The 18,760-nt window shown below is 41.5% G+C and overlaps 1 protein-coding gene across 1 annotated transcript in view; it reads left to right on the top strand.

The window, feature by feature from the left end:
- Positions 1-21: 21 nt before the first annotated feature.
- LOC126091992 (N-acetylgalactosaminyltransferase 7-like) overlaps positions 22-18,760 on the top strand; it is an 86,733-nt gene continuing 67,994 nt past the window's right edge. Inside the window, 5 exon segments of the mRNA XM_049907363.1 lie at positions 22-130; positions 307-515; positions 8,686-8,900; positions 10,346-10,358; positions 10,360-10,513. Of these exon segments, the coding sequence (XP_049763320.1) occupies positions 345-515; positions 8,686-8,900; positions 10,346-10,358; positions 10,360-10,513 (553 nt within the window). The 5' untranslated portion in view covers positions 22-130; positions 307-344.

Below are 18,760 nucleotides of genomic sequence, written 5' to 3' on the forward strand. Positions count from 1 at the left end.
CGGGACGTTCCACTTAATGCATCGCTGGTAAGTCCTCAAATTACTGTTTACGTTGGCTCGACACGTCGGTACTGGTATGTCAAGAGGGAGCGCTTGAATGACAGTTCGGGGAAATTGATTGTGCGCTTGGGTAAATTGTATTTATGTTGTAGGATTAAGCGTTTCTGTTTGCGCGCATTCTTTATTTTCAATGACTTTTTATTACAATGCCCTCAAGTTGATAGCACGCTTCTGTGAGTCTTTGTACATGTTCCAACAATTGTTTATTGTTGAACGACTTACGGTCGTAGTTTATTCCTATTGCAGCATGCCAAAAGGACCGTGTTACACCATCTTAATACATTATGAGAATTGTACAGTTGCGGAAGAGCCGTGTGTTGCGAGTTGTCGTTGTGGTGCTACTTTTCGTACCATTACTTTACCTGCTATTCGAACAGGCAGGTGGGCGACGAGATGGGACTCTCAATTTTTCCGGAATGGCAAGTGCTATGCGGAAAATCCAGTCTGATAAGGCAGTAAGTAACGCTTTCAGTTTCAGTAATCAGATAAAGTTTAGTATAATAATTATTGTGCTATTAGTTTACTTACCCATTTTGTATAAAAGTAGTGTGTTGTTCTTTTTAAGATACACAAGACATAGTTATATTCCAGAGAATAGTGTACTGCATAAGTCTGTTTAAAGCGCCACTCTCTTACTATTATGCCAATGGTACGACATTCACATTGTAGACATCATTAATTTTTATTGTTTGCTTATCAGTTTCTCATCTTTCAGGCTTAACTTTTGTTTTGTAGTTGCTGGAAATGGTTAAGATACTAATAGTACAGTCACATAAAAATCTATTTGTAGACATTTTAATAGTTTGAAACTTGTTTTTAATATGGCAGATTAGGTTGTAAGGCGCCGTTCTTTGTTTTATTAATTTCGTATGGAGAAATGGCAGAATGCAGTGGGCAATTACAGCCATTTTATTCCCTGATGACAGGCAGACATACTGCATGGTTTAATGATGATAGCGTCCTTTGGGGTAAAAATAATCCAAAAGTAAAGTAGTCCTGCATTTGCTTCTCTAAGTAGGGACTACTCAGAAAAATATCGGAAGAAAACTCATACCTGCTGTTCTAAGGGTCAGATTGTGGATTATTGGATCCTGTAAACATGTTGACTGGTTATAGAATCTGGGAAGAAAAATCTGTAGCTTGAAGTCACATGAAGTGCAGTGGCAAGAACAACAGGATTTCAGGTCTGGTGGGTACAGTGTTTACAACTGAAATCAAATAGATGTGATAAAAGTAAGCTGCTACGAATACAATGTGACTAGACTGATCTTCAGTGTGAAGACTGATTCAATGTAGCTCTCCATATAAGTCTACCCTGTGCAAGTCTCTTCATCTCTGTATAACCACTGCAACTTAAACCCATTTTGATTACTGTAATGAAGCATTGAGCTACCTCTACAATTTTTACAGCCCCCTCCCACAGCGACTGATTGAGAGTTAACACAGGGTAAACCTACTTAATGGTATATTGTTAACTTAGCAAATATAGGAGAGATCAGCAGACAGGCTCATTGAAATGGTACAAAAGCTTTTGATTTTTGAACAAAGTTCGTTCTCTCTCTCTCTCTCTCTCTCTCTCTCTCTCTCTCTCTCTCTCTCTCTCTCTCTCTCTCTCTCTCCCTCTCTCCCTCTTTCCCTCCAACCTCTCCCTCCCTCCCCCTCTGAGACACACACACACAAAGAGCTGCAAATGATGCATTAAAGGCAAAGAAACAGACTACAGTAGAAGACAAATTGATAGTTTGAGAGTTGAAATAGTGAGGGCAGCAGAGAAACAAACAAGCAAAAAGTCAATGCCGAGTAGAATTCCTTGAATGACACTGGAAATATTAAAGTTGGTGAAGTTAATATCGTTGACATGGGAGGCTAGATGGTGGGCAGTTGGTTGGAGGTGTTGGTCAATGATGGCCAAAATTGTATCGGTGGGTGCACAACAACTTGCCAGCCACAAAGGGACATCCAGGATTGTTGGGTTTGTGAAGTTTGGGGAGCATGTGGAAAGTGGATGTACAAGGTGTTGTAGGGGTGAGGATTTAAATGGATTTAGGGCAGAGGTCCTGGAGATGGCCTAAGCCTTTAAGCAGTGACTGAAAGTTATATTGGACTTCCGAGATGGAATCACTCGTGTGGAGTTTATAAGTGGAGGAATCAGATAATAGGCAGACACTTTTTGCCAGATAGTCACTGTGACTCATAACAAAGGTGGAACCTTCGTTTGCAGGTAAGATGATTTGTTTTGACGTTGTGTGTGGCTGTCCTTTCTTGTGCTATAAGTCTGATGTTCTGAGGAAGGGACCTGGGGAAGGATGGTGAGGCTAAGTTGGACGTGAGGAATTTGTTGAATGTGACCAGCGGGTGGTTAGGTGGGGGGGTTCACAGCTGGATGGTGGTATGAACTGTGAGAGGCAGGGTTCAATGTTGGGATAAGTTTGGTTTTGGTTGAAGAGATTTGTGGCAAAGAAGTGTTTTCATTGCAGAAACAGTGGAACTAAAAGTGAGGAGGCCTTTGGATGGGACTGCAGTTTCTGTGGGGCTGAAGGTTTGGTTTTGGTCGAACGTTAACAATAGCGTCACAGGTATTTTTTGTTTCTGGGTTTGGTGGTGTCCTGACAGGAGTTTTTGAGGATGTGGCAAGTTGAAAAGTAAGGTGGTTGAATCTGGGTGCTATGTAGGGTTGACGAGGAGGAACGCTATGGTAGCATAAATGGATGTGGTGTCTAGAATGCTCCTCCAGGTGCTGGAGAGCAAGGGATTCAGTTTCAGAAATGTGATGTATGTAGCAGGGATTGCACAGTGGGGAGCAAAGGTGGTTCAGGGATGTCCGTGCCATGGAGGTGGGTTTTTGCAATACAAGGCTTGCGAGGGCCAGGGACTGGTGGAATCTGAAAAGGTGAAGGTCACTGTGAAAGGAGGGGTGGGATCCAGAGAAAGCAATTTTTTTGGTTAGGTCGTTGGGAGGGAGGTGGGGGTGGGGCAGTCAATGGTTTATGCAACATTCAAGAAACAGGACATGGGACTGGGTTGTTAGTTAAGGGAAGGGGTACTTTTCTGAACTGGTGCAGAAAGATGGAGCAGGAGTTCATTGTGGCAGGGTTGGCATAGGGGAAACTAGAATGAACAGACATTTAAAAATGTGTAAAATCATAACAAATATGTATAAAAATGCACAAATACATAATACACAAAAATGTGCAAAACCATGTAAAAAATACACCCAAATATGTTAAAATGTACAGAAACATGGAAGTAAAGGAATGGATGATATATGGGAGTATTTTTGTGTTGGGATAAGGGAAGAAAACAAAGGGGTGTTGTTAGGTGGACGATCACAAGTTCATGTGGCATGGGGAGGATGTGGGAACAATAGGAACAAATTTCATTATTGATGGGAAGAATTTGGGGCATTAAATGCTGCATCAACAATCCAGGCAGTAATGTATCCGTGTATTGTACACTGACAAGATCGATATGAAACATTGTGGCGGGGGAAGTGTGTGCAGTTTGGATGGTTAATACACACAGGAAAGAAAAGAGAGAGTAGACACTGGGAAGAGTAATGTTGTAGAGAATAATGGCAAAGGAAAACATCACACGGCTGTGAGATGGAAGAAAAGCTGTTTGGCAAAATCAAACAATGGAAATTCCATGGCAGCATATCATTAATATTACGAAAGAGATGAATTGATACTTACCATAAAGGTGACTCATTAAGTTGCAGGCAGTCACAATGAAAATAAACTAATACAGTAGCTTTTGGCCAAAGCTTTCATTGTACAGGGAACCACTCGTGCACTTGCAGGTGTGCCTGTGTGCCCCCCCCACACACACACACAAGAAAGCAAGCACACCTTATGCAGACATGACTGCCATCTTCAGTAGCTTGGACCAGAATACAACTGTCACATGAATGAAAGGCACAATTTGAAGGGGAAGGGGAAGGCTACAGGTGGGGGAGAGAAGACTGCCGTCTATCAGAACAGGCTAGGAGTAGACTGCCAACAAGCAGATTGTTGGAAGGGGAATGAGGAGGGAAAAAGGAGAGGAGTGGGAAGGGGCAAGAGAAAGATGGGTTGATGTGTTAGGGCAGAGTAGATACATGAAGAAGGTGAGGGTATGAGGAGGTGATAGGAACGGGAGGTGGAGTGGAAACTGTTGAGAGGAGGATGTGGGGATAGTGGGTTACTGTAGGTTGAAGCCAGAGATAATTTTGGGAGCTCAGAATGTGTTGTAAGTACAACTCCCATCTGCGCAGTTCAGGAAAGCTAGGGAGGGAGAATCGAGATGGCTCTGGTAGTGAAACAGCCTGCACGTTGTGCTGCAGAGTGGTCTATTTTGCTCTTGGCGACGGTTTGTCAGTGGCTGTTCATGCTGGTGGACGGCTGGTTGGTAGTCAACAGCAATATAAACAGCTGTGCAGTGATTGCAACAGAAATGGTATATGATATGACTGCTTTCATGGGTGACCCAGCCTCTGATTGGTTAGGATAAGCTTGTGACAGGACCGGAATAGAAAGTGCAGCATGGGTGGAGAAATTTGAGGAGTTAATATTTAAATTCTTAAATTCATCACCTTGGGTTAGACAGCTCTTCTGTGGTGGCCTTAACATTAATTGATAACACTTCTAATTTTTTTAATGTTTCCGATAAACAGCCTTCTTTGCTGAGGATAGTAAACAGCATGCAGTATAGACAACAATATATGCACTTGATTAACACTTAAATAACCTCACTATGTTTCGGAATCACTGTACAAAACCAGTGAAATGTGTTTTTTTACAACTCTTCACAGAATAAATAATAAATAATAAAAAAATAAAAAATATAATAAAAAGCTCACGCCAGTGTTATTTACAGCTCACCTAATCAGGCATACAGCTAACTGCACTGCACTTCCAACACGTGATCCATGAGCTAAGTGACATATTGATGAGCTGCTGTGTAGTCGCGTAGCCAACTGCCTGGCCCCTGCACTGCAGAGCAGGACTGTGCTGTTGTCGTGCTGGTCGGCTGCTGCAGAGATCTCATTGGAGATCGCTGCAACTATTGTAGTCTCAGAATCACAACATGGACTTAGTTTGTGTTGTCGATGAAATTCTTCTCTACTCATATGCCGAAGGTTACTTAAGTATGTGAATAACTTTCACTGTTGACCACATTGCTATGGTCAAAACTCGTCTTAGCTTAACCAAATTACATATTGAATATTCAAATTAATTGAGGCAAGACCACTGTGGGTACGTGCTTATACAGTCTCAGTTATGAACTGGGGTTTCTCTGGGCAACATTGTATCTTCTTTTTTATCTTCATTGAAATTATTGTAAATTCTTTTTATTAGTATGAAAGCTCCCTTCTTTCAGCACCTCTAATTCGTGCCTTACATTAGGATGCCAAATGGAGTGTGACAGGTTGTGTCTGCAGGGGTATGTTTTGAGAGCTTCAATCTATTCAAGCTACTAAAGCGATATAATCAGTTTTACAATAACTCTTCTCTATTACAAGCACTACATGGTCACTGTACAACTTAATTTACAATTGTGGGGGGAAACAGATCTCTCTTAACTTGTAGCTCAAAATAGATCACGACATTAATTTTTTAGTGATTCCACATTTTAGGTTGACAGCTCTCAAGTGTAATTTTCAATTATTCTGTCATTGAGATTGCCATCAGCACCCTTTTCTCTGTGACTTCAAAGGGGCCGATAAGTTACGATGCCAAATCGTAAGTGGCACTCCTCAGCAGGTGGACACACTTGCCATAGTGCCTTGTCAATGTTCTGAACCACCTGTTACACCCACCTGCTCGTATGGCAAATTGGAACACATGCTGTGGGATGTCCTTCATTTAACTGCTACCACAACAACATTTCTGGTTTGAACGTACATCTTTCGCCAGCTTGAGGGATTGCAAGTGGAACATGTTATTCTGCAGAATTGATGTATTACACCTTATTTTGCTGTAAATATTCATGTTGTTATCATCTTTTCTACTTTTTTATATACTGGGACATTGTATGATGTTTGATTTTACAGAGATATTGCCTGATTTGTAGCTTTTGATGTCCAGGAGTTCAACTGTTACTCAAAGCATTCATTGTTGAACGAAATCGTCCATTTTAACTTACATTAATAAATTTAACAAACTTGGAACTTGGTGAACTGCATATAGCAGTACATGCCGTGATGTGTGGTGGGTGTCAGGCACAGTTGCAAGTACCCATTGAGACAGCAACACACATGTTTTTCACAGGACTGAAGTACACTCCCTGAATAAAAGAGTGAAAAATCCAGAAGACACGATTGGAAATCAATTTAACTTAGTACACTGCATGACTTCTGCAGTTGTGTAATAATTAGTGTGTTCCAAATCTCTGTGACAAGTAGAACAGCCACCAGAGTGTTTTAGTGTTGTTTGTGTTTGGTGGTGTTACCAGGTCTGCTGTTATATGTATGTAGCGTGAGCAGCATCAGATGTTGAGTGATAACCGTGAAGGACACAAAGATGCTGTATACTCATGCAAGACAGAGTTATCGGCACCTGACAGAGTTTGAAAGGGGCCTCATTGTGGGTCTCCATTTGACCAGGTGGTTGACTCGTGCAGTACCTGGGTGTGACAGTGACCTGATATTGGACTGCATGGAAATGTGACGTTAGGTACACTGTGTGTTAAAGTTTTGGTCAACCACTTCTGATTGTCTTAAGGATGGGAGGATTGTCGCATTGTGCACCGTGTACATTGCTGCACCTCTCATTCGAGAACAAGTAATGGACCCCCTGTTGCTTTCTATGTCATCCCACACCCTCAGTGGGAGACTAGCAGCAGCCGGACCGGGGAAATCACTGTGCCACCCGTAAACTGCTGCATTTGGATTGGTGCAGTTATCAGGAAGCATGGACATCTCGCGTCCTCTTATGTTATATTCATGCAGCAGTATTGTGGTGCTGTTTTTCAAGAGGTCAGTGCTCATCCACACATGGTATGTGTATCTGTGAACTGTCCCCTTGGCCAGCAAGATCCCTTCATCTGTCTCCACTGGAATATTTGGGACTAGCTTGGATGTCAAATCCATCCCAGTGCCAGTATCCAGAATATCGAGAACCAGTTGTGGGCGAGCTTGCTTCAGGAGAGGATACAGCTGCTCTGACATCCTTCCCAACCGAATCAGTGGTTACAATAGATTAGGTGGACTCCATCATACTCATAACTGGGTTCATAACTGCCAAGTTCTTTGTAAATGTGACTACTTGTGATCACTGGAATATCACCTGTGGAATTTAATTCCATGTCCTCCACCCCTTCTGGGTGCTTCACTTTTTTTTGGTACGCAGTATAATTGTGCCAGATCCTAGCACAAATTTAACAATAGATTGCTTAATGTATTTGGAAACGAGATATCACAATCGCAAAAATTTGCAGTGTATTCCTTCTAACAAAATTAATAATTATTTGGCCCACGATATACAGTCAGAATCTTAACTTGAGCAGTTTCGTAACAGTACTTGAGCTTTTTCTCAGACATCACTCTTACTTTCAAATGTATCCTAGAGCTGTGGCTGTGCTACACGTAAGCCTGTCGACGCAAGATTCACACGTTTTGATGTTCCTCCGTAACGTAATCGGATCAGACTGTGTAGTGGGAAGTTGAGTACTATTCTTGAAAGTCTTGAAATCATTTGAGGCATCACAGTTGTATTCCACATTACAATGGACCTATGATCTTGTATAAAGGTAGGTAGCACAATGTTGAGAGATTGGATTTTATTCAGTAGGAGCAAAGTTTAAATATCTATCCATTGGTCAGATTTCCTATTTTCATCATTTCCCAACATTGCATGTGATTTGATGCATTAATGAAGGCCGTAACCGACATCTGCCTACATCCTCATCCTACTAAATTATAATAAAAATGGTATTTACAGGATACTAACCACATTACAGCTGATCAGAGAAAGCACATGCTTGAGCTTTGTGTTTTTTCCAGAATTTGTACTTCAAATGCTTGCTTCCATATTAGTTACAGGCAGCACTTGCGGCTGATAACCGAATTGTTGCAACTTGTTTTTATTGTTTCAATATGTGGCTTGCTTATTTATGCAATAGAATGCTTGAAACCAGCAGAAAACGTGTATGGAAAACTGATAAGTCTGTTGTGGTTGGGAAAGCAAAGTCGGCAATGTAGAGTCACAGGGGAACACGGGAATGTATCCATAATAGAACCACGTAAGTGTAACCGCCACATCCATATTCTGCACATGGATAACAGATACCACCCTGTTCAATGCTCAACTTTCTACCAGTTTATTACTCTACTATCCAGGTATAGTGGCACTGTATCTGATGACCTCGATGTGCGCAAGAGTTTAGATGGAACCTCCCTGTCGTTACCCTAGGCTAGTGCTGTAGTTTTGAATGTACGCAGTACTTTCCAAAAGTGGTGGTGTTTGGGCTTTTCTGCATATGGCTTAACTTGTAGTTGATGGACTACAACTTTCTTATGTTGCAATAATGGTAACTCTAATTTACTCAGAGTTACAAGAATCATAATAAAAGCCTATATGGTGTCAGCCTTCTGGCATCTAGATAAGTGTTGACATCCACATGTAATGTTTTGTTCGCATTTTTCAGGTCCCAACTCTAAGGGAGGAGAGGCAGGGGCGTGGTAATTTTGAACCTGCTCCTGAATTGCCACGTGAAGGTGCGGGAGAGGGAGGTCATCCTCATTTTGTGCGGGATGATCGACAGAACGATGCACAGCAATCACTTTCGGAGTATGGAATGAATATGGCTTGTTCCGATGAAATCTCTCTTGATCGCACCATCCCTGACACCAGGTTACCGGAGTGAGTGTTTATAACCTTCCACTTTTGTTTTTGTCTCAAGTACAGTTTCTTGTCTGAAGTTACACAGCATTGGGTACTTATTTTTTTGTAGGGTTATCCCAATGAATAGTGTCCTACACTAAAAGATGTTGCCAGTCCTTAAAAATTTAGTGTTCGCGATTCAAGAGGTAGTCTTACTATTCTCACATAGATTTGTTTTGGAGATGGAATGACTGTCCAGTACTCACCAGTACCTTCAGAAAACAAAATTTAAAATACTGACAATAGATACATATAGATGGTGTGTGTGTGTGGGGGGGGGGGGGTGTTTTTTTAAAGAATGGTTAGGTTTTTCCTCAGGGAAGAAAAAGGGGAAGTTGGTGAGGCAGATCACTCAAACCCTTGAAAGAAATTCGCCTATTATGATAAGGGGAAACAAAACTGGAGGAGGGGGGGGGTGGTGGTGGTGGTGGTGGTGGGGGGGGGGGGGAAGGAATGTGGAGACACAGTGTGTTAACATAATTCAACTGGACAGGGATAGATCCCACTGCTCCTGAATATGAATCCTGTGTCTTACTCCCAGTCTCCCTTCGTGTATTGTTATAAAATATCACTAATGATGGTCTTGTCACATTGTCATGCATCCTGGAATCAAAATCCATGTACCAAGACAAAAATTTTAAATGTTTGTGTATGTATATGTAAATGAACAGTTCTTGTTGTGTAGCCTTTCATTAGTGCTTTTACAGGTGATCCAGTCACTCGATAAAATGACAGCTTGTCAACATAGATTTTGTTTGTGTAGATTTGGTGAGGTACACATAATTCAAATTGTCTTTTTAAATGCCCACCCAAAATGCCCCCAATGGTAAAAGTTTAGATCAGTGCCAGCGCTGTACTTGGATGTTTTGCGTGGTAATGTTGTGCGCGCTCACCGTGTGGTCTGACGGGAAGGAAAGAGGGTGTGTCTGCTGCTGGGTCTATGCAGCCAGTGAGACAGCAGTGGGCAGACAATGTGTTTCAAAGGAATATTATCACAATCTCCAAAATCGTAACACATTCAGAAGAAGTGGGCAAAAATTTTGACAGGCAAGATATATTAATTTAATTTAAAATGTGTGATTAGGTCTCAACCTAACCACAACCTCGTAGTTTCCTGACATATTTGGTGAAAACGAGTCAAATGATTGTAGCAACAGTGAAAAAGAGATTGGTTTCTGTTTCAGTGCTAGAAATTCATTCTCTCTTTTCTCTCCTCTCATGGGTTACATGGAAGTATCAACCCATTGACTACACATAACTGACACATTTCCAGCCTATGTGCAATAAAGAAACAGCACCATAAGTGCCGCTCATACTGACCTAGACTTTTAACTGCCCAAAACTAGTGTACATTTTCATGTTATGATTCACTGAATTGCTTTTTTTAGTGGCCTTTTGTTCGTATGTATTTTTTTTTATTTCAGATGTAAAAGGTGGGGACTATCCGGAGGATCTTCCTCGCACTAGTGTAATTATAGTCTTCCACAATGAGGGATGGTCCACTCTGATGCGAACAGTTCACAGTGTTATCAATCGAACGCCTCCGCAATTTCTTGAGGAAATCCTGCTAGTTGATGATTTTAGTGATAAAGGTAATTAGATGCATTTAATGGGCTGCCTGCTAAAGAAAGTACAGTGTGTGCCAAAAGTGATTGAATTAATTAGGAAATACATCAATTTTTTGTGTGAGTTATATCCCTCTGCATTTTTAATGACTTAATGGTACTCGTTGAGTTATAACTTGCCAGTTCATTGATGACTGAATTGATCTTTTAAACCATTTTGTTAAAAATCATTGTGAGGTTTGTATTTGAAGAAGAATGCAAGGAATGAAGGCATGATGTTTTGGCCCTGCGTCCAGGTGATGAAGATATAATTAATCTGAACCAGACTGGTTGTTTGGCGTTCTGGGAGACTATGAAGGTCTCCTCAAGATGACCTATAAACAGGATGGCACAGGAGTCTTCTATGTGGGTGCCCATAGCTGTACTGCGGATTATATACTCTCCACTCAAATGAGAAGTAATTGTGGGTTGGGATAAAGTTAATAATGTATATGTGGAATGAGGTAGTGGGTTTGGAGTCTGAAGAACATTGGGAAAGGTAATGTTCAGTAATGGTGAGACCATGGGCACGAGGGATGTTTGTGTAGTGGGAGGTGGCATCAACAGTTATGAGTAGGGATCCAGATGGTAAAGGGGTGGGGCGGAGAAGAGTTGGTGAAGTAAGCGGTTGGTATCTTTGACTTGGGATTCTAGATTAAGGGCAATTTGTTGCCGTTGTTGGTCAGTGAAGGCTGGAATTCTTTAAATCTCTGCGAATTATCTGACTACAACACCTATAAACTCTGCCAGAGTGATCCCATCCCATCCCATTAAACCAAAATAACCTCCAATCCCGGCTTAAAGCCGTAGGCTCTTCACGCAACTGCCCCCCTGAATACATTTCCCTCCTTTTCCTATGACACCCCATACACCCACCTTATACATACTCCCCAAAATCCACGAACCCAATAATTCTAGATGCCACATTGTGGCTGATCATTGTGCCATCAATGAAAGAATTTTGGTCCACATTGACCAACTCCTCCGACCAATTGCCTGTAATCTTGCCTGCCCCATCAAAGGTACCAAGCACTTTCTACACTGACTCTCCACCATCCTCACCTCTTTACACAAACATCCCTCACGCCCATGGTATTACTGCTATTGAACATTACCTTTCCCAGCTTTCTTCAGACTCCTATTTCAGTCAACATACACTCTACTAACTTTATCCTAACTCACAACTCTATCACCTTTTTAAGGGAAGGTACACAAAAAAAAAAAAAATTCCATGGCACCCTCCTGTTTATGGGCCATCTACAGGAGACCTCCCACCCTCCCAAATCACTTAAACCCCAAGCCTTCTTCAGTTTCATCAATGATATCTCCATGATCTGAATTCGGGGCCAAGACATTCTCTGTTCAGTTTCATCAATGATTTCTCCACGATCTGAACTCAGCGCCAAGACTCTCTTTCTTCATTTCTTCACAACCTCGACACCTTCTCTCCTATCCACTACTGTGGTCCTCCTCGACACAGCACACCACCTTCCTGAATCTTGACTACCTCATCTCTGATGGCTCCATCCACACCTCCGTCCACATCAAACATACCAGCCACCAATATTATCCGCATTTTGACAGCTGTCATTGCTTCCACGAGAAGAAATTCCTTCCGTACAGCCTGGCCACCAGGGGATGATGATCCACAGAGACAAGAACTCCCTTGCCCAGCGCACTGAGGGTCTCACAAAGGATCATATCCCTGTGGAAGACCCAGATGCAGGACCTGCCCAATCCACCCACCTAGCACTTCTTATTCCAGTCCTGTCACAGGCATTACTTCATCAGAGGCTGGGCCACCTGTGAAAGCAGCCATGTCATATAACAGCTAAAGCAGCCATGTCATATACTAGCTCTGCTGTAATCATTGCACAGCTTTTTATATTGGTATGACTACCAACCAGCTGGCCACCAGGATGAGCGGTCACCGCCAAACTGTGGTCAAGAACAAAGTAGAATAAAATATAACACAACATGCAGCTGAACATGTTGTTGTTGTTGTGGTCTTCAGTCCTGAGACTGGTTTGATGCAGCTCTCCATGCTACTCTATCCTGTGCAAGCTTCTTCATCTCCCAGTACCTACTGCAACCTACATTCTTCTGAATCTGCTTAGTGTATTCATCTCTTGGTCTCCCCCTACGATTTTTACCCTCCACGCTGCCCTCCAATACTAAATTGGTGATCCCTTGATGCCTCAGAACATGTCCTACCAAACGATTCCTTCTTCTGGTCAAGTTGTGCCACAAACTTCTCTTCTCCCCAATCCTATTCAGTACCTCCTCATTAGTTATGTGATCTACCCATCTAATCTTCAGCATTCTTCTGTAGCACCACATTTCGAAAGCTTCTATTCTCTTCTTGTCCAAACTATTTATCGTCCATGTTTCACTTCCATACATGGCTACACTCCATACAAATACTTTCAGAAATGACTTCCTGACACTTAAATCTATACTCGATGTTAACAAATTCCTCTTCTTCAGAAACACTTTCCTTGCCATTGCCAGTCTATATTTTATATCCTCTCTACTTCGACCATCATCGGTTATTTTACTCCCTAAATAGCAAAACTCCTTTACTACTTTAAGTGTCTCATTTCCTAATCTAATTCCCTCAGCATCACCCGACTTAATTTGACTACATTCCATTATCCTCGTTTTGCTTTTGTTGATGTTCATCTTATATCCTCCTTTCAAGACACTGTCCATTCCGTTCAACTGCTCTTCCAAGTCCTTTGCTGTCTCTGACAGAATTACAATGTCATCGGCGAACCTCAAAGTTTTTACTTCTTCTCCATGAATTTTAATACCTACTCCGAATTTTTCTTTTGTTTCCATTACTGCTTGCTCAATATACAGATTGAATAACATCGGGGAGAGGCTACAACCCTGTCTTACTCCTTTCCCAACCACTGCTTCCCTTTCATGCCCCTCGACTCTTATAACTGCCATCTGGTTTCTGTACAAACTGTAAATAGCCTTTCGCTCCCTGTATTTTACCTCTGCCACCTTTAGAATTTGAAAGAGAGTATTCCAGTTAACATTGTCAAAAGCTTTCTCTAAGTCTACAAATGCTAGAAACGTAGGTTTGCCTTTTCTTAATCTTTCTTCTAAGATAAGTCGTAAGGTCAGTATTGCCTCACGTGTTCCAACATTTCTACGGAATCCAAACTGATCTTCCCCGAGGTCGGCTTCTACCAGTTTTTCCATTCGTCTGTAAAGAATTCGCGTTAGCATTTTGCAGCTGTGACTTATTAAACTGATAGTTCGGTAATTTTCACATCTGTCAACACCTGCTTTCTTTGGGATTGGAATTATTATATTCTTCTTGAAGTCTGAGGGTATTTCGCCTGTCTCATACATCGTGCTCACCAGATGGTAGAGTTTTGTCATGACTGGCTCTCCCGAGGCCATCAGTAGTTCAAATGGAATGTTGTCTACTCCCGGGGCTTTGTTTCGACTCAGGTCTTTCAGTGCTCTGTCAAACTCTTCACGCAGTATCTTATCTCCCATTTCGTCTTCATCTACATCCTCTTCCATTTCCATAATATTGTCCTCAAGTACATCGCCCTTGTATAAACCCTCTATATACTCCTTCCACCTTTCTGCCTTCCCTTCTTTGCTTAGAACTGGGTTGCCATCTGAGCTCTTGATATTCATACAAGTGGTTCTCTTCTCTCCAAAGGTCTCTTTAATTTTCCTGTAGGCAGTATCTATCTTACCCCTAGTGAGACAAGCCTCTACATCCTTACATTTGTCCTCTAGCCATCCCTGCTTAGCCATTTTGCACTTCCTGTCGATCTCATTTTTGAGACGTTTGTATTCCTTTTTGCCTGCTTCATTTACTGCATTTTTATATTTTCTCCTTTCATCAATTAAATTCAATATTTCTTCTGTTACCCAAGGATTTCTATTAGCCCTCATCTTTTTACCTACTTGATCCTCTGCTGCCTTCACTACTTCATCCCTCAGAGCTACCCATTCTTCTTCTACTGTATTTCTTTCCCCCATTTCTGTCAATTGTTCCCTTATGCTCTTCCTGAAACTCTTTACAACCTCTGGTTCTTTCAGTTTATCCAGGTCCCATCTCCTTAAATTCCCACCTTTTTGCAGTTTCTTCAGTTTCAATCTGCAGTTCATAACCAATAGATTGTGGTCAGAATCCACATCTGCTCCAGGAAATGTCTTACAATTTAAAACCTGGTTCCTAAATCTCTGTCTTACCATTATATAATCTATCTGATACCTACTAGTATCTCCAGGATTCTTCCAGGTATACAACCTTCTTTTATGATTCTTGAACCAAGTGTTGGCTATGATTAAGTTATGCTCTGTGCAAAATTCTACAAGGCGGCTTCCTCTTTCATTCCTTCCCCCCAATCCATATTCACCTACTATGTTTCCTTCTCTCCCTTTTCCTACACTCGAATTCCAGTCACCCATGACTATTAAATTTTCGTCTCCTTTCACTACCTGAATCATTTCTTTTATCTCGTCATACATTTCATCTATTTCTTCATCATCTGCAGAGGTAGTTGGCATATAAACTTGTACTACTGTAGTAGGCATGGGCTTTGTGTCTATCTTGGCCACAATAATGCGTTCACTATGCTGTTTGTAGTAGCTAACCCGCACTCCTATTTTTTTATTCATTATTAAACCTACTCCTGCATTACCCCTATTTGATTTTGTATTTATAACCCTGTAATCACCTGACCAAAAGTCTTTTTCCTCCTGCCACCGAACTTCACTAATTCCCACTATATCTAACTTTAACCTATCCATTTCCCTTTTTAAATTTTCTAACCTACCTGCCCGATTAAGGGATCTGACATTCCACGCTCCGATCCGTAGAACGCCAGTTTTCTTTCTCCTGATAACGACGTCCTCCTGAGTAGTCCCCGCCCGGAGATCCGAATGGGGGACTATTTTACCTCCGGAATATTTTACCCAAGAGGACGCCATCATCATTTAATCATACAGTAGAGCTGCATTTCCTCGGGAAAAATTACGGCTGTAGTTTCCCCTTGCTTTCAGCCGTTCGCAGTACCAGCACAGCAAGGCCGTTTTGGTTAATGTTACAAGGCCAGATCAGTCAGTCACCCAGACTGTTGCCCCTGCAACTACTGAAAAGGCTGCTGCCCCTCTTCAGGAACCACATGTTTGTCTGGCCTCTCAACGGATACCCCTCCGTTGTGGTTGCACCTACGGTACGGCCATCTGTATCGCTGAGGCACGCAAGCCTCCCCACCAGCGGCAAGGTCGATGGTTAACTCTCGAAATTCTTTTGACCTCAAGCTGTGGTAACGAATTGTCCCGTGTCCCCACCTCCATACCCGACAGCTTCCTGTTGCTGTGCGTGGTGGCAGTCTAGTCCCTGCACACCCCCGCCAGACAGCTCTCTTCTCCCCCCCCCCTCCCCCCCGCGCTCACCCCCCCCCCCCCCCTCCTCCTCCTCAGTTGTATACTGCTATCCTTCCCCTTCCTTGCTGCCTACAGATTTCTGTTTCCATTCCGGTTGCATTCCAGTCTGAGCTGCCAGAGATGGCAGTCATGTGGATTAGGTGTGCCTGCTTGTGTGAATGAATATGCATATAAGAACAAATGCATATGTTTGTGTGTTTCTTTTTCTGGTGAAGGCTTTGACCGAAAGCTAAGTTGTAAGTGTGCTTTAGTTGTGCCTCTCTGCGACTTGTCATCTTTCTGGTAAGCAGCAGACTATCTCAGACTATCTTCCCCCCCCCCCCCCCCCCGCCCCCCCCCAGCTCTAATTTCTGTGCAGAATGTAATGTACTAAAGAGGCGTCTGCAAAGATTTTCAAACGGAGAAAAACTTTCGCTAAACTCTCGTTTAGAACATCTTCTATCATACGCATTCTATTATTTGGTTCTTGTTGATCATTATCAAAGAAAGCAGCAGTGTAAGTAACAACAAATAGCACTCTCTTGCCATTGTTTCGCTAATGAGACGATTCCTCTCTCTTTTTTTTTCTTTTAATTGTAAGCAGCGGTCACAAAAGCAAGCCATGCCACGAGTGGCGACAGGCCGTAAACACAGAATGCAACAAACAATGCATGACACAGTATAGTAATACATTTTTAGCTTAGTGTGACGTAGACACCTATAACAAAGAGAATGGCACTTATCATATCAAAGAAAAATAAGCAATCAATTCAAACCAGATGAAGCATGTGAAAAAGGAAGGGTACTCATATAAATACGGACGGAGTGCCTGACGCATAGCAATGGCTACCTGGTAAAGCTTAACTGCTAAGCTTATGACTCTAACCAAACTACTGTAGCTGTATCGTAATTCATTCGACCTAAATTGTGTCTCATATTACAATGGGCCAACATTGTTTCAATTTGGAGGTGCGGCCTAAAACTTTTCTCTCCCCTTGAATTTCGAGTCTCGAATTTCAGGTGCGGCTTAGATTCGGGAAAATTTTGTTTCATTTTTCAGGTGCGGCTTAGATTCGAGTAAATATGGTAAGCCTCTCCATCTTTTCGTGCCCTCCCACTATAATTCTTTCTCCACTCTGTCGCAGTCTTGTCGCCCATCCATCACTCATTTCTTCATTCAAGTGATCCACCAGTTTCTCGGTCTACCTCTCAGTTGCTTGCCTCATTTTGTGGTCCTATCTCAGTATCTTGCCGATCTTCCATTCTTTTAAGATGCTGATATAGTGTATTTTGGTTAATTGAGGAGCGAACTCAGCTTCAGATTCTGTATAGAATGTGAAAGGGGGCCCTTGTTCAGTGTCGGCAATTTCAGCAGTTTCACAAAATTGCTGACTCTAATGTCAACAAGATTCATATTTGTAGTGGTGTGAGAATCCAACTGGAGCAGTAGTCGCACATTATTCTTTGTAAAGGAACATTTTCAGATGGAACTAAGTTTCTGTTCCATTCATGGGTGTATGGAAACTAACTTTGCTTTCATTGACAGCCTTTATGTATTAACCAAATTTGTTTGAGTTTTGCGTGTGGTCTTTCGATAAGATTCTGATGCAGTACTTGTTTGAAGGCTGCACGCATACACCACCAATACCCAAATACATTTAATTTTACATTTCAACAATGGAAAATCCAGGATGGAATGTAACAATAGTATGAAAAGGATAGTCGCTACTCACCATATAACGGAGATGCTGAGTCACAGAAAGGCCTATCTGCGACTCGCCATCTCTGCTGTATGGTGAGTAGCAAGTGTCCTTTTCACAGTACTGTATTTGTAAGGCCTGAAGACTGTTGAAACCAGTTGTCTCGAATAAAAAATATTTTATGCGATCCTGACTTTTGAATGGTTTTTAACAAGTGTGTTTCACCTAATAGCATTAGGCATCTTCCAGGGTTCTGCAAAGTAATAAGAGATAATTTTAAGTTGTAAGTATTTGAAATATGTAGTGTTTCTCACAAGAGAATATATTTAGTTATACAAAAAAATTATCTCTCTTATTTCATTGCAAATCACTGAAGATGACTATTACAATAATACTATTAGATGAAATATGTTTGACAAAAGGAATAGTAAAAATCTGTTGCAAAAAAGTCAAACCATACCATATCGACAAGATAAAAGGCACTGAAATAGCAGTTGAGGGAGGTTGGATGCAAGTATTTACAATAACAAGTACTGTGGGAGACGACTGTGAAATAAATCATCTTAAGCCTATTCTGATATGCCCTGTAAAGATAAAGAAACAGAAAATAAGGTAAAAATTGAGAACAGGATACCTTTATTGCCTACAACTTATAGGTGTGCAGTGATATGTAATTTCTTTTCATGATTGTAACTACAAAAGGGGTTTAACGCTTTGTGATTCAGCTTTCCTAGCAGATTTTGTAGACGGTTGATAGATTACGTCTTCCTTACTCTAAAAAACTGTTACTTAAATGTGTGTTTCATTGCAGAGAAAACATTTTTGTTGTCCTATGATGTGTTTTATTTATACCATTGCACAAATCTGAAAACATCACAGGTGGAGGATGAAAATGTGTGGCTTTTCATAATATTTTATGTTCCTCTGCAAGGATACTTCATTTGCAAAATCCAGCTTGGAATGTAACAATATGATGCAATTTTATTTTTATTTATTTATTTTTTTAAATACACACCGTATACCATAGATGCAGTCGCAGATAGGAACAACAAAAAGACTGTCACTAAATGAGCTTTCGGCCAACAAGACCTTTGTCGAAAACACACACACACATACACACACACGACCA

This window comes from Schistocerca cancellata, chromosome 7 (genome assembly GCF_023864275.1).
Source record: "Schistocerca cancellata isolate TAMUIC-IGC-003103 chromosome 7, iqSchCanc2.1, whole genome shotgun sequence".
Lineage (NCBI taxonomy): Eukaryota > Metazoa > Arthropoda > Insecta > Orthoptera > Acrididae > Schistocerca > Schistocerca cancellata.